The sequence below is a fragment of the Megalops cyprinoides genome, chromosome 3, assembly GCF_013368585.1.
Source record: "Megalops cyprinoides isolate fMegCyp1 chromosome 3, fMegCyp1.pri, whole genome shotgun sequence".
NCBI classification, from domain to species: Eukaryota; Metazoa; Chordata; class Actinopteri; order Elopiformes; family Megalopidae; genus Megalops; species Megalops cyprinoides.
In genome coordinates this window covers 14,228,878-14,243,176 of record NC_050585.1, presented here as the reverse complement: position 1 = coordinate 14,243,176, position 14,299 = coordinate 14,228,878, and the positions used below count along the sequence as shown (strand labels likewise).

Here is a 14,299-nt window from a genome sequence, read left to right as displayed (position 1 = left end):
CGCAACCAACCCTCTCTGTTTGTAAATAAACCCTCCTCAAACAGGAAAGAGAAGTGGCTCTCCAACAGTGGCGCCGAGGTGATGAATCATGGGAAAGAGCTCTAAACCAATGAAACACCCCGCTCGCCACTGCACTGACTCGCAATGACCCAAAAATGACTGTGTGTGTGAAGCTTTCGTGTCAGGGCATTTGCTGAACCATAATCGGCGCTTTAACAAACTGGACATAAATCCTGCTGATTCCCCCCTCTTTTCTCACTTGCATTATAGATAGATTCCAAGTTCCTCCAAACTGCCTCCACGATCCCTTCAACTTCCCCCCTGACCGCGCAGTGCCTGCCCTTTCACTCGGCTGCTTGCTCCAACTCTGAGATGGGTAGTTGATAAGGGCCTCCTGCTGAGAGGAGTGTATCCCAGCACCAAGCAGCACCTGGCCCATGGCAGACCCCTCCAAAGAGAATCCTCTCTACCTTGCTGACTAGCTCCCCCAGCCCTGTGGTCAATAGGCCCAGGAGCACCACAAGCCCACCACAGTCTAATCTGTGTTGTACAAGGATCTCAATCTCAGACCATCATCTGTTCTCTCTCTAATCTGACGTGTTTGAACCTGCCCCTGATCCGGGGTCAGGTTGAAATACATTACACTGCATTCCTGGCACCATTTCAATGGTGGGGTTTCTCAGCACCACGGAAGTTATTGAGTGCAAAGTCCAAGTTGGGTGAAATGGAGAGCTTGCTTACTCCTCCCCCTACCCCCCTATCCTATCCCCGTGTCCCCCAGCCGTGCCTCTCATACCTATTGCCCTGGACACTGACAGGCTGCCGTTGACTCTCCATGTGCCGAACCAGATCACACAACCACCCAGGGCTTCGATGCGCTGCTTCTCATCCTGCAGGGGGCGACAGACAGTCGGAGGTAGATGTAGGCTTCGTGCATGTCTGGGTATGATCAGTAATTCATATAAATCATGATCATGGTATGTACCTTTATGAGAGAGCATATGTATCAATGTTAAAAATGATGATTTGAAATATGTCAGAATATATGTTGCATAGATTACAGCTGCAGTAATCATTTATGTCTTTAGTTGCAAAAGCAGTGTTTGCAGTATTGCACTTGCAATGTATGTCATTTTATGACACATTCTAAAACATGAATAAAATGACGTGAAAATAGCAACAGATCCCACATGTTATTTTTCTATATTTCTATGTAATGGAATATATTTACTTATTTATTAAAAACACATTTGTTCTCTTGTGAATTTCCCATTACTTCTTGTGGTTTTGCAAGGGAATTCTGTGGAGTGAGTATTTAGAGGATATCAGCAGATGGGCATTCCGATGGCCTGTATTTGGTTCTCCAGAAAACACAGTGACTCAACTGCACAGCAGCTCTGTCATATCATAAACAAGCACAGTGTACACAGAGTCCCTGGGAAATGTGCGTGTGGGTATTAATTAGTCACAAAGAGAAGGAGGAATGCACGTAATGTTGACACCAATAACCAGGACAAAAAAAAGTGTGTGTGCCTCTACTATACACTTATGTGTACATGACCAGTATAAGGCAATGTGCGTGCATCTACATGTGCTTGTGTCTGAAAGGGAAAGAGGCTGTAACTGTGTGCCTGTTTGTGTGTGTGGTATGTGGCGTGTGTGTGTGTGTGTGTGTAGTATGTGTGTGGTATGTGTGTTTGCTCACCTCTCTGTCTGGCTTGTGAGGCTTCATCAGCTCCACAGGTTGCCCTCTTCTGACCAGCATGACCTGGGAGTCCCCCAGCCAGGCCACATGCAGGGTGCTGCCCCGCAGAAAGGTCACAACGCCCGTGGTGCCGCAGCGCAGATTCTGTCACACAAACGTACGCACATACACAGACACACGCACACACACACACAGAGGAGGCGAGGGCCGGTGAACGCAGTCCTAAGACAGCAGCACTAACACATTTTAATAAAGTCAGATCCGCTAGCCAAATAATTTATCATGCTCATTTCCACAAAACTGAGAAAACCTTTTTTTTACGGAACCGTAAAGTATGTCACACATTTCTGCAAGGACATGGGGACTGGAGGAGTTCCAGGCTGGAGTAATAAAAGGGGTCTTTGGCTTTGTGGGAAACCAAGGGGGGGCGATGAAAGGGGGTGTTATATGAATGGAATAAGGGGAGCCGACCCACAGAGGCCAGCGCGCAGCGTAACTGGTGGAGTGACCTCACCTCGCGCGAGGCCTTCTGCACGAAGCGCTCGTCCGTCAGCTTGAAGGCGCGGCACAGGGCCTCCCCGGGGTCCTGGCTGAACATCTCCTGTCGTACCAGGTTGACGTGCAGGTGGTTGGCAGCGTAAATGGCGGCGTCCACGCCCCCGTGTCCATCGAACACAGCGAAGTAGGCCTGCTCCTCTTGGTCCTGTGTCAGGGGTAGGGGGGCAGAGTAACAGGGTTACATCCGCGGACCAACTTCTGCGACAAATGCGTGCACAATGACGGCTGTCAACCTGACAGCAGTTGTAATCCTCGTCTGATGTTATTCCTCATTGTGTGCTTGGTGACCGGTGTGACACTCCCCTTAGCTCAGATTACAGGGGGCGTATAATCTTCACTAATCTTGATAGCTCTTCTATCTGACTTATTTCCTTAGCCAACAAAATATTAGCCATGTGGATGAGAGATATGTAAGGCAAAACAATCTAGGTTGCTTCTGCTTTCACTTACTTGCTAGATATAGTTCGATCTGGTAATGAGACCATTTTGTTGTCTTAATCTACACTCACTTGAGGCACTAGAGGAAATCAAAAAGAGGAATACAGAGGAATACTCTGTCCTCTATCAACCCTCAGTATGTTATAATGCTGGAAAATTCAATGATACTACTGAACTTGTTCTCATAATTGTTACATGTGTGCACATCCAACTGAGGCCAGACACCTATGACAGATCATTTGCTTCTTGCAGGCGGAGGTGCAAATAACGTACTAGAGGTGGAAAATTATTCTGCTTCAATGAGAACATTCTTTTTTTCCAGGTGAAACAGGGAGGGAAACATTACCCAATAACTCTGTGACAATAATTCATTCACCAGGGCCCACCAGCTGTGACATAATTTAAATCTCGCGTTGGTGCCATTAAAAGCATATCTGGAAAAGTCCTATTGATCCGCCAGCTCCTTTCATTAAATTCATTTGTGAATGCCCTGCCGTGGCATTGGGCAGGCAGCTCAGGAGGGGGTCAATTAATTAGCCGATGAGCAGAGATGAATGAAGTGCCCTTAATTAAGCGGGAGTGCCGATAGCAGGCCGCGGTTTCGGAGAGCACCGGGGAAGCGTGCGACGCCGCGATCGCTCGTGCTCCTCGAGGGAACGTTCACACAAAGGGAGCCCGTGTTGAAAGCGTCGCCTCTTTGAAAAAGGCCCTTTCTTCCCCCTCCAGCCATTCAACATTTTATTTACACGGGTGTCCACCCTTGTGCTGTCTCACTGTGGGGGGCTCTGTTCAACTGTTTGGAAATTCAAAAACTCACAGCCACGCGGAGACGTGACTCGGTGTGAAGTTTCTGCACGGAGATGAAGTCAGACTTGTGTGCTCATGACTGTATGAGCGTAGATACAAAGTCGATAGATTTGTTAAAAGGTCAAATTTATTTGCGTTTGAACAGTCTCATCCAAAGTGGTAGCCTCTATGTACATGCACACAGGAAATAGTTACCCTATGCTGTAGAATTATGGCACCTCTTTTTGACTGGAGTTATGCAAGAATTTGAACAAACATGCCGGCCCAATCTGATTTAATGATTTAATGTGACCAGCCATCTCCAGTACGCTCTCAGCTGTTGAGCCGGTCTGGCCCTTCTGTTTCTGTGCTTTTCCAGCCCATGGCTGGAGCCTTGGTGTACCTGCAGGTTAAAGAGTATGTTGAAGTCAGGGATGACGATGTGTTTGTCCTCCATCTTGCGCCGCATGTTCTTGATGGCGTGGATGGAGGTCTCGTAGTAGCGCTGCTGCCGGCGGCGGTGCGGGAAGTCCTTCAGCCACAGGCAGCAGGTGTCACACAGCTTGTTGAAGACCAGCCGAGCCAGCTTCACTGATTCCAGCTCTGTCCAGGCACACAACAGCACACACACACATACACACCAAACACACACACGGATACACATGCCGAACAAACACAGAAACACAAACGCTGTCAGTGCTACCAGTCCCCTGCGGCACAAGACACCTGACACTGACACTGATTTGCTGAACTCAGAACCTGAACCACATTGAGCAGAGTGCCGGGCGCACTGGGGGCTTTAGGGTAAAATAGCTATCTGATCACATTTCCTCTGAGGGGAACTGCGGACAGCGGGCAGAGCAGGTCGCGTGGAGGAGGGGGGGAGGGGGTGTCGTCAGGCGGCGGTCGCTTCGGCTCCGAATCCCGCAGGGGTGGACTGGCATTTTCTTCTGTGCTGTCTCTCTGTCTGGATGTTTCAGACTCCCTCCTCCCTGGGGCACGCAAGAGCTTTCAGCTGCCGTCATCCCCCCCACCCACCCTTTGTTCCCTGTCTGCGATGTGACAAACCGTCTGTCCGTCTCGCTGTTACCGAGTGTGACAGCAACGACGCTCAGGCACAGAGCGTTCGTGCTCCCCGCCGTGAGGCTGGGACTTGTCCACAGACGACCTTCGGTCGACTGGCCTGCAGTGTGCGATGCCAGGTACTTTGTAGGTAATTTATACGGGATTCTCACCAGGGGATCATTTTTGGTGGTCTGTTAATGCCAAATCGTTTACAATATTACGTTAACATTCCTGCTCACGAGGTTCGCGCAGGAAATTTGGTCTCATCAGAGCCGCTGAAATATTGAAGAGCACTCAGTGTCCTTGCAAATTTTTTTTTTTTTATAATTGTCCCCCACTCACAACCTCAGTGGAAAGCAACTCATTAAATTTTCAGTTCTAAATTTGATTTTCCATCTGAACGTTTTTTTCTTTTTTTTTTTCCAGCCATCCTTTGTGTTTACTTTACCAACGGTTTTGTTTATTTAACTGTTAGGTGACACGAAGGCCTTTGTCAATGAATAAAGGATAGCCTTCGGGTTTTCGCATAGGTCTGAATGGCAGGCTTTAGACGTGAGCCAAAGCGGGAGCTGTTGTGTAACAGCCCTGCCACTCCCTCACCATCCCCTGCTGTATCCCGGCATCCCCGGCTTCTCAGCATTCACAGACACGCCCTCGCCCGGCTATCTGATGCACCTCCCGTTTCTTACCACAAAATAAATAGCTCTGACCCCTCCATCAGCCTGTTCCCGTTGAGACGGTGGTGATGATGTTGATCTGTGTTTGTCCTGATGGGATTCTGCAGCCGGAGCCGTGAGTGATTTTAGACATCGGAGTGGCTGTGGTTGCGCTCTCCTGCTGCAGGAGAAGGGCCCTGAGGGGAAATGTTTGAGAGTCCCCCGGCACAGTGACGGCTGCCGCTGCCCTCCGCATGGCAGGGGGATCCCCTGTTTGGCTGGAGTCAGGGCTGCTGCCTCTGTGATGTCACAGTGGTCTGGGAGGGAGTGGGGTGGGCCGGCAGCGGGAGGCGCGGCCCAAGCGGGCAGCAAGCACTTGTGACGACGCTCAGTGTGTTAATGTCCTGCGGCCCACAGGCCGGGGTCCCGAGCACGTTAGCTCTGAGACTGCGCCACGCCTTAAAACGCCTCTCCGCCGGAGCGAGCGCTCCTCTCTCCTCTCCTCTCCTCTCCCATCTCCCATCTCCCCAGGCTCCCCGCGTCTAAATTTAATCACGTCTCAGGGCCCTGGCAGCCCACGCTGCGCTCTGCCTCCGCCCCGCGCCCAGACGGCTGTCTCCTGTCCTCCATTCCCCAGCAGCCTGGCGTCCAGCCTGCGCACCGCCCAGCGCTCCCAGCGCTAAAATTAGCCCCTCCGCTTCCCCGCCACGGAGAACACAAAGAGCTCCATCACTGTCACCGGCACTTTTCAGGGTGCTGATCGCTGCCTTTCTTTTAAAATGTTACAGTGTCCGGGAGCCGCGAGCGCTTCTGTTTGTCCATAGAGGCGAGTTAAAAAAAAATTCATGTGACAAGAAAAAGCGTTTGCGTGCATGGAAAAATGCAGGCAGGTGGGCAGTTTGCGTATGAGTCTATAACTGCTCTCCAGAAAAAACCTGACTCCTGAGGCTGACTATACTCTCCTGTGCCTGTAGGTTTTCTGAACGGGTAATGTATCTCTCCTGTGCTGGTTACATGCTGCTTTGACATTATCCCTCCCATGCTCTGATACGCTGCGCTCAGAAGGCCGTTCAGTCTATAGTTAGGTCAGTAAGTGACCTGATTTCAGAATCAAATACCTTAAAAGGCCAAACATGATGTCCTACTTACAGTGCACTGTCATATACTATATAGGGTAAATCCCTGTGGCATACTGCATACTTTACATTGTTTACACTGTCTTATGCTTCAGTATTATATCCACACACATATCTATACGTATATGTGAAAGTACAGACCCGCTTCAATATTTTAGATAGATTTACTACCCTACCCTCCAAATGATGGCGCTCATGAATAGCTCACAGTAGTGATACTGCATGTGATGTTGTCAGTACAGTGTGTGGCCTCATCGGTCCAGCATTATTGGCTGCTTGCTGTGGACGTGCCAGGGAGGGTGGCGTGGCGTGCGGGAACTCACGGGGGAAGGGGTCGGTGCCGTCCTCCACCCCCTTGTTGAGGTGGTAGATGGAGAGGTCACTCTGCAAGATGTCATCCGCTGTGGCCCGGGCCAGACCTGCTGCCAGAGCGAAGGGGCAGTTACTGTGAGCAGAGAGAGAGAGAGAGAGAGAGAGAGAGAGAGAGAGAGAGAGAGAGAGAGAGAGAGAGAAGGGGGAGGCGGTGGGTTAACATATGCCTCTTAAGCGCTGTCAGTCACATTTAACACATGATGACTGGATTGTCGCATTAGACACTGCCTGAAGCTAAAGCAGTGACGCTTTCCCTGTCGTGACGATGGTGGTCGTGATGCCGCTGTTCTCTGCCTGTCCAGTGACTGTAACTTTCACCTGATCAGGAACAGGCAAATATCTCTGTTCAAGGGCAGCTACCTCACAGCACAACAGCATTGATAACACAGGTGATTATATCTGAAACAAAAGCCAGCTAGCCACACAGCTCTTAGCTGCCATCTTGGTCTACTCTGAGAAAATGATCATTTAATATTATATTTAAAATGGATATGATTTGGGCTTTCTGGAAAAAGGCAGTAAATATTTGACAATGAAAAAAGGGAAAGTGTTCTGCTAGACATCGAACCAAACAATTTCCCTGGGTTTTATATTCTCACTGAGGGATTTTTTTGTATTTTATGATCCATAACGTCTCATATATTTTTGGCTGTCATTCATGACACTATAATCATGAAGCGGTCCCGCAATCACCAATTGCCCTCTTGTGATTATTCCGAATTCTTCCCTAACGCTTTTCTATCAGTGCTCTCATATTAATCAGGTCAGCTGTGAAAAGAATCCACCACGATGAAACCATCGTTTTGTAGCTTTTTTTTTATTTCTCTCCCCGTGCGATAGCTGACCTGGCAATCTGCTGGTGGCCCTTTGAGGACCAAAATCTAGGAGAGCCGCTCTTGACGGGAGCCACGGCCTGAGCAGGAGCTGTGTTGAAACACTACTCAGGTGGGGAGGAGCACTCAACGGGAGTCTGCTAATGAATACTGTCGGCTCTTCCAAAACGTAGTGCTAGTACTCTGGCTTTTACAACCTCTTATACTGATCGCAACTTCATTTAATGTGGTGTTTTTTTTGTTCTTCTTTTTAATCTTTGTGTTTTCCCCTTTACGTAAGGCTTTTTGGAACTGCCAACTGCACACAGGGCTTGTCTCATAGTGGCAATTTTGCTGAGCCAGGCAAATGCGGCCCTCTGGTATACCAGCACACAGGCCTTTTTCACTCTACAACTGCAGCCATCTGGGCAACCTGCATGCGCTTGATGACTTGCAGCGTGCCTGAGAGCAGTTGGAAAAGGACACCCTGACAACAAAACCACCCCTATCCCAGAGTACATTTGTTCCACCACTGTGGGCCCCCAGTCATTGTCAGCTGATGGCATGGCTGTGATTGAACACAGGCTATGAGCGCCTTGGTGACTGGGCCACTCGGGAGCCCCATTGTATTGGAATTGATAATATGGAATTGCTTGCATGCTTGTGGCAGGGTAAAACTGAAAACTTTTTTTAGATATGACTCTAAGCCTTTCCTTCAATCAGTACCAAACTCGTAGACACACGACTTGACCATTCTACTATGGATCACCTGTGGTTTGCATCGAGGACACGGGGTTGGGATATTACACAGTTTATGAATTTATTCATACTGGGGATGCAACACAGTGTGCCACAGTTGCTATTGGTTTATACGAGCTCATTTTTAAATTGAAGCATGTGTTTGGATAGGGTGCTGCTGTTATTCAGGGTGTAAATAAGCTGCTATTCAAAAGGTTCCTACAATATACATCCAGCGAGTCTCTTGCCCACCAAAACAAGAATCTGTCACCCCTTGCCTAAAATATGGCAGAAAAATTAAAACGATATGGGCTGGCATCCAGACAGGGCATTCGTAGCTGTTATCCCCTTCGCTAAAGCTGATAATCTCTCCCCTACCTTTACATGAATGAAAGGGAAGGCACTGCCCCCACCAAAGCGTTCCCAGCTCTGAGTGAGACATCACCCGCGCTAGGCCTACCTCCTAACAGGAACAAATCAGATTTGATGTACTCCGTCCCCTTTGCCGAGATGCGTCATTCGAAATTTGAGCGAGTGAACTTTATTCGTGTCCCCTGGAAGCGCCGTCCTTTGGCAGCTGAAGAGTTCCACCTCAGAGTGTCAGCAGACCATGCGTCTGCCTCGCTGAACGGCTCTGACCGGAAGCAGCCACTGAGTATATCTCTGCATCTCTCTGCACTGTTTCTGCCATTTCTTGTACCGTCCATTTAACTGTTTAATAGTGTACACAAATAACTCATTTATTTGCCAAATCATGTCATTATTTCCAGGAACTTCACCGTTTTGCTTCAGATCATTCCTCATTAAGGACAACTAAGCGTAGCTTCTAGTTATACATATCCCCTATTTGTGTAGCTGTATATTTACTGAAGCAGTTCTGGGTAAGTCACTTGTTTAAAGGTAAATATCTCAGATCACACTTCTTACACCAGTGTCCTGTGATGGCCCATACAACTACTACCCATAATGCATTCAAGGGAATGCATTATGCTGTGTCTTCAGAGCACAGTCTATCAGAGACTGATGCAGGAAGGAAATTTTATTTTCAGTTCACCCTGGTCTGGTGCCTTCATTAATGGGGGGAGTGGGGGAGGGGTGGGGAGTAGGGGGGAGAGGTACTCTGACGATTAGTCCTGGAGCAGTACCCATGGCAACATAAGGAGCCTCATGTTGACAGCTGATCCAGTAACCATGACGACACATACAGCCTGGCTTTGACAGCAGGTGCCGTAGTTATGGCGACGTGACGGGGGCCTGGCTCTGACGACGGGATGTCATGGCAGGCGCTCTGATCATGCACTGGGAGATGGCTGTGGGAGGGAAACAGCCACTAACCCCTCCAGGCAAAGCAGGATTTGGAAATCAAAAATTAGAGCAGATCTCCACCTCGCTCCCCTGGACTCACTCTGGACGAGCTGGAGTAGTAGCTCATAGCCGTTTGGGAAGGGGAGGGGACGAGTGTATGTGTGTGTGTGCATGTGCGGAGTGGAACAGCCCCTGACAAGGGCAGCCCAATGACAGATCACTCTGAATGAGGGGGGAGGGAACCTCAGAGTGCTCCAGGTTTAACGGTTCCTCTGAATGCTTTGTGTCTGATGACCCTCAACATGTGGTCAGTTGTATAGCAGGTTTAATTAGCAGGACTCACTCATGTATTTCCAATGTGCATTTTCATATATCTCTGTTCACCTCAGTGAGGACTGAGTGCAGCAGTCCACCCTCCCTGCCAGGCTAAGTAATTAGTGGCCATATGACCCAGAACATACTGTATGTTGTAGCAACACATCACAGTCGTTGTTTCAAAGCTGTCTGACAGGCTTGAGGCTGTGTGTGTTTTTGAGATGGGAGCCGATGGTGGCACCTGCCGAGGGGATACATTTGATAAGAGGAGGGATCCTGGCTCCCTGGAGACCCATACAATTTTGAACACCCTCCCCCAGGACCACCTCTGTTTTCAAGACACGGCTGACCCTCCCTTCTGCTCCAAGAACTGGTTTAGTGAGGCGGTGTTTTGACGAAAAGGCATAAGCCCTCACGAACACACAAAAGCATACGCTGGCGTTACCAAGCCGACAGCGGTTTTCCCACAATGCCCCCCACCCTCTCTCCCAGTTAAAGTGTTTTCAAAATGCCGCTTCAAAGAGGTGAGCTGTCAATGTTTGACACCTGTAATGAACACATTTTCTGTGGTATTACTGGGTATCGGGCTGGGCTTCTGGATATATTATGTTCCTGTCTGTTCTGTCTGTCAGCCTCTGTGCTTTGCCTTTTTTTATGAAAACCCTTTAACCTGCTCTTCTGATTTAGTCTTATATATACATTCAAAGATTTGGAACATTTAACAACACATACCAAAACACAGCAGAGATAACTGACATCACAGTACACTCTGCTCCATATTTCTGGCCACCAGTGTCAGAAGGGTTTGTGAGTTATTTATTCCTTAATGGATGTTCCGATTTAAAAGACACTAGGGAATGATGAAATATTTTTCTCAGCCTTTTACACACTGGCCATGAAAAAAGACAAGAACCTTTAGCCACAAAATCTTAGAAGTGACGCCCCCCCCCATCCTTTTTCTCTTCAAGGTCAATTATGTTTTGAGCCATCACCCAACCTGTGTGTGACAGCAGATGGCCGTGATGCATTACTCGTGTGACTGCAGTCGGCGTCACTTCATTAACAGTATGGAGGAATGCGTTTTCTTTCGCTCATTGGTTCCTATCCTGAAATCCTGAGATTGTGGAGATTCATGATAGTAGGCTGAGTGGAAGTGGGGGGAAGGGTGTGTGTGTGTGTGTGTGTGTGTTTGTGTGTGTGTGCTGCAGGCGCAAATGAATGAATGTAGCTGTGTGTAGCGATACAGAGGGAGTGGGGGTATTTTTTGGGGGGGGGTGCATGCATCAGGATTGGTCAGGGCTATTTGACAGGACGGAGGCCGCTAAGATGTTAGTCTACCCAGGACAGAGTGAGCAAGGGCTAGGGGTGAGTCAGAGAGAGAGAATGAGTGAGAGAGAAAAAGGAGAGAGAGAGAGAGAGAGAGAGAGAGAGAGAGTCCCCAGCTGACATGCCTCCTCCGCATTTCCATTCATAGAAATCCAAGGCTCCTGCTTGCTATCTCACACAGCGTCACTGCCTGAAGGGGGGTGCAGGGGGAAGGGGGGGGGGGGGGGGTGAGGGGAACCCTCATTGGCTGAGGGGTTTCAGCACACCCGTTTCCAACCAATCACAGGTCCTCGTTGGTTGTGCGACACAGAGGAGTCAGAGGAGCTTACGTTAGCACTGCGAAGGAATGAGGATTAGGAAAGAGGCAGCCTTTTTTTCTCATTTAAAAACTCATCTCAGTTTTAGGGATTCTATTTAAGAACACAACAGTGCGGACACGCACTGCTCGCCGTAATGACGGAGATGGCTTCTCTTTTTTCGGGAGTGGGGGCACTCTGAAGGGTTGATTTGAGTGACTGTTTGTCAATATCGTAGCCTGAAGCTTTCCTCTCAGCCCACAGCTCTCTCTCCATCTTTCTATGCAAGTGTCTGTGTGAGTAATAGTTCACATGCAAATAATAATAAAATAAATAAAGGAATAAACAGTCCACATTCATCCGTACGTTTCACACGCACTGCCTGAGCGGGCTGTGGGGGTTACACCTCACAGTAAGTGAAGGATTTGGGTCAGGGAGATTCTGTCTTAACGTCATTACCGAGGGGGCTGGGAATGGGGCTCTGTGAGCTGCTGAGACAGTGGGGCGGGGTGGGGGGAGAAAGGATCCTGACGACATTCGGGGATGTGAATCCATGACTGCCGACTGCACGGCTGCTGACTGCACATGACGCATGACGCTCCTCGTCCGCAGATGCTCCACATTAAGCCGCAGTCCGCCATCGGTCCCTGCTCCTCCCGGCACCTGACGGCAGGGCGCGGCTTCTGCGGCCGGGACCCTGTGCCAGCGGACCCTGCGCCGAGTGTGCCGAGACGGTTATGTGGGAAGGATGTTTTGTGGGATTACTTGAAGGTAGCGTTCACCCACGTGGGAGGGAGGCAGCGCTGGGGTTCCCTGCTGATGTGACACGGGAGGGGGAGACGGCAGGAAGCCGAGAGGAGAAATGCAGAGAGCGTGCGTGTGGGAGGGCTTCTGTAGCTGTACCTGTGTGATTCTTCTTTTCTGTGTGTGCCGGCACGTCTGTGCATGCGTGGGCGTGCGTGTCTGTGAGTGAGCGCGCGGGAGTGCATCTGTGAGCGGCTGTGCGTGTGCGCCTCAGTTGCGTGTGCGTGTCTGTATCCGTGCGCACGCGTGCACACTCCTGGCCGCACGCTCGCGTGAGCGCAGGTCTGTGGGACTGTGTGTCGGCTCCTCGGCCTGCGAGACCCGGTTCAGACGGCTCTGATGATGTCACAGCAGGGCTCTGGCATGGGCCAATCCCAGCTCCAGTGCGTCACACACACACACACAACCAGATCTCAGGGGGCTCCTGCTCCTGCATTAACTTTCAACTGTCCTTGCCAGCTCAACATCCCACACAAATTCAGTGTGCCCCGGGCTTTCAATGAGCCCTTACGACATGCACAGTAAGTGAGTGTATTCCCACTGTAAAGCCTTTGCTTTTGTTTACAGATCACATCCTTCCAGGACCTTGCTTGTGATCAGGACATTCAGGTGCAAGTCACATTTTTTTTCCCATCCCCCATTCGTTTGAGACTCATTAGACACGTTCTCGTCATTCGTCAGCATGGGCCCCCAGGTTTCCATAACAGCGAATTTCCATAAACGCAATAAAAAAATGAGCTGAAACAAATCACAGCAGGAGCCTGCAGACATCTGTTTTTTGAGGCATGCGCATACACTCTGTGTGTGTGTGTGTGTGTGTGTGTGTGTGTGTGTGGTGTGTGAGTGGTGTGTGTGTGTGTGTGTGTGAGTGTGTGTGAGTGTGTGTGGTGTGTGTGTGGTGTGTGTATGTGTGTGTGGTGTGTGAGTGTGTGTGGTGTGTGTGTGTGTGTGTGTGTGGTGTGTGAGTGTGTGCATGCATCCGTGTTCACGCTACTGCATAAGTGAGTGCGCTGGGACTCTACAGCAGCCCCAGGCACTGAGCCGTTAGGAATGCAGGTAATCTCCTTGTTGGATGAGTCAGGGGTTATTAATAGCAGGATGCCGGATTAATGTGCATCGAAAACCTCTCTGTGCCCATCAGTCTGCCTTCCACCCTCAGTAATTACAATCTGAGTGCTAAATTTACTGCTTTTCACGGGTTTTGGTCCCTTTTTAAGGCACACCGTGGGCGCCGATTTGCTCCCTTTTTCAAATCGCGTTTGTGTGCTTAAACCCGGCGACGTCATGACTCCCACACCTCTCGCTAAACTATTGCCTGTCGTATTCTCCGCTCCTTTTTTCGTTCGAAATGTACGTCACGGGGACTCAGAAGTTCTGCGTCACTTTCTCTCACAAGATACAGCTGACTGCTGGAAACACGTCACCTGCGACCACCTTTGCCAGCCACTCACCTAAAATACACGTTCCCCCTCCCCGGCAAGACCGACCTGATGCTCTCTGACCAAGAAAGACAAAACAGACGTGGAACAGCAGGAAATGGAAATGGCTGGTAAAAGCCCAGAGAGTCTGCTTTTGAAGCATGTTCCCTGTGACCTGAGCCTCAATACAACTAAAATCATGTCGTGGAAACACTGTTGCACAGAAGCTACCTACAGAATGTGTATGTGAATTCATGAATCTTTGATGTACTTAATTAATTCTTTATTACTTACTTAAGTCAATTTTCCTCAGAAATTTCTCCCAGAAAAACACATTGATCTCAGTCAGTCCGAAAAGCAGTTTAAGAAATTACAGCAGTCCACACGCAGTTCCTGTGCTCTGAAAACTAATCACAGTAACAACCTGTTCTTGTACAACCCCGAGGAGAATATAGAAACATAATTGGCATGTTTGTGGTGGAATGTAAATGCCAAATGAAAAACTTATGTTACTGGGTTTGCCTTTGTGAGTTCATTTGAGATACCTGTTCAGGGAGCCTGGGCCAGGG

At 49.4% G+C, this 14,299-nt stretch overlaps 1 protein-coding gene across 1 annotated transcript in view; it reads right to left on the bottom strand.

Annotated features, from left to right (window-relative positions):
• ppm1e (protein phosphatase, Mg2+/Mn2+ dependent, 1E) overlaps positions 1-14,299 on the bottom strand; it is a 53,002-nt gene that overhangs the window by 4,951 nt on the left and 33,752 nt on the right. Inside the window, exons 2-6 of the mRNA XM_036525464.1 lie at positions 6,668-6,789; positions 3,891-4,090; positions 2,220-2,408; positions 1,706-1,849; positions 797-890 (exon numbers count right to left, since the gene is read on the bottom strand). Coding sequence (XP_036381357.1) covers positions 797-890; positions 1,706-1,849; positions 2,220-2,408; positions 3,891-4,090; positions 6,668-6,789 — 749 coding nt within the window. The remainder of the gene's footprint in view (positions 1-796; positions 891-1,705; positions 1,850-2,219; positions 2,409-3,890; positions 4,091-6,667; positions 6,790-14,299) is intronic.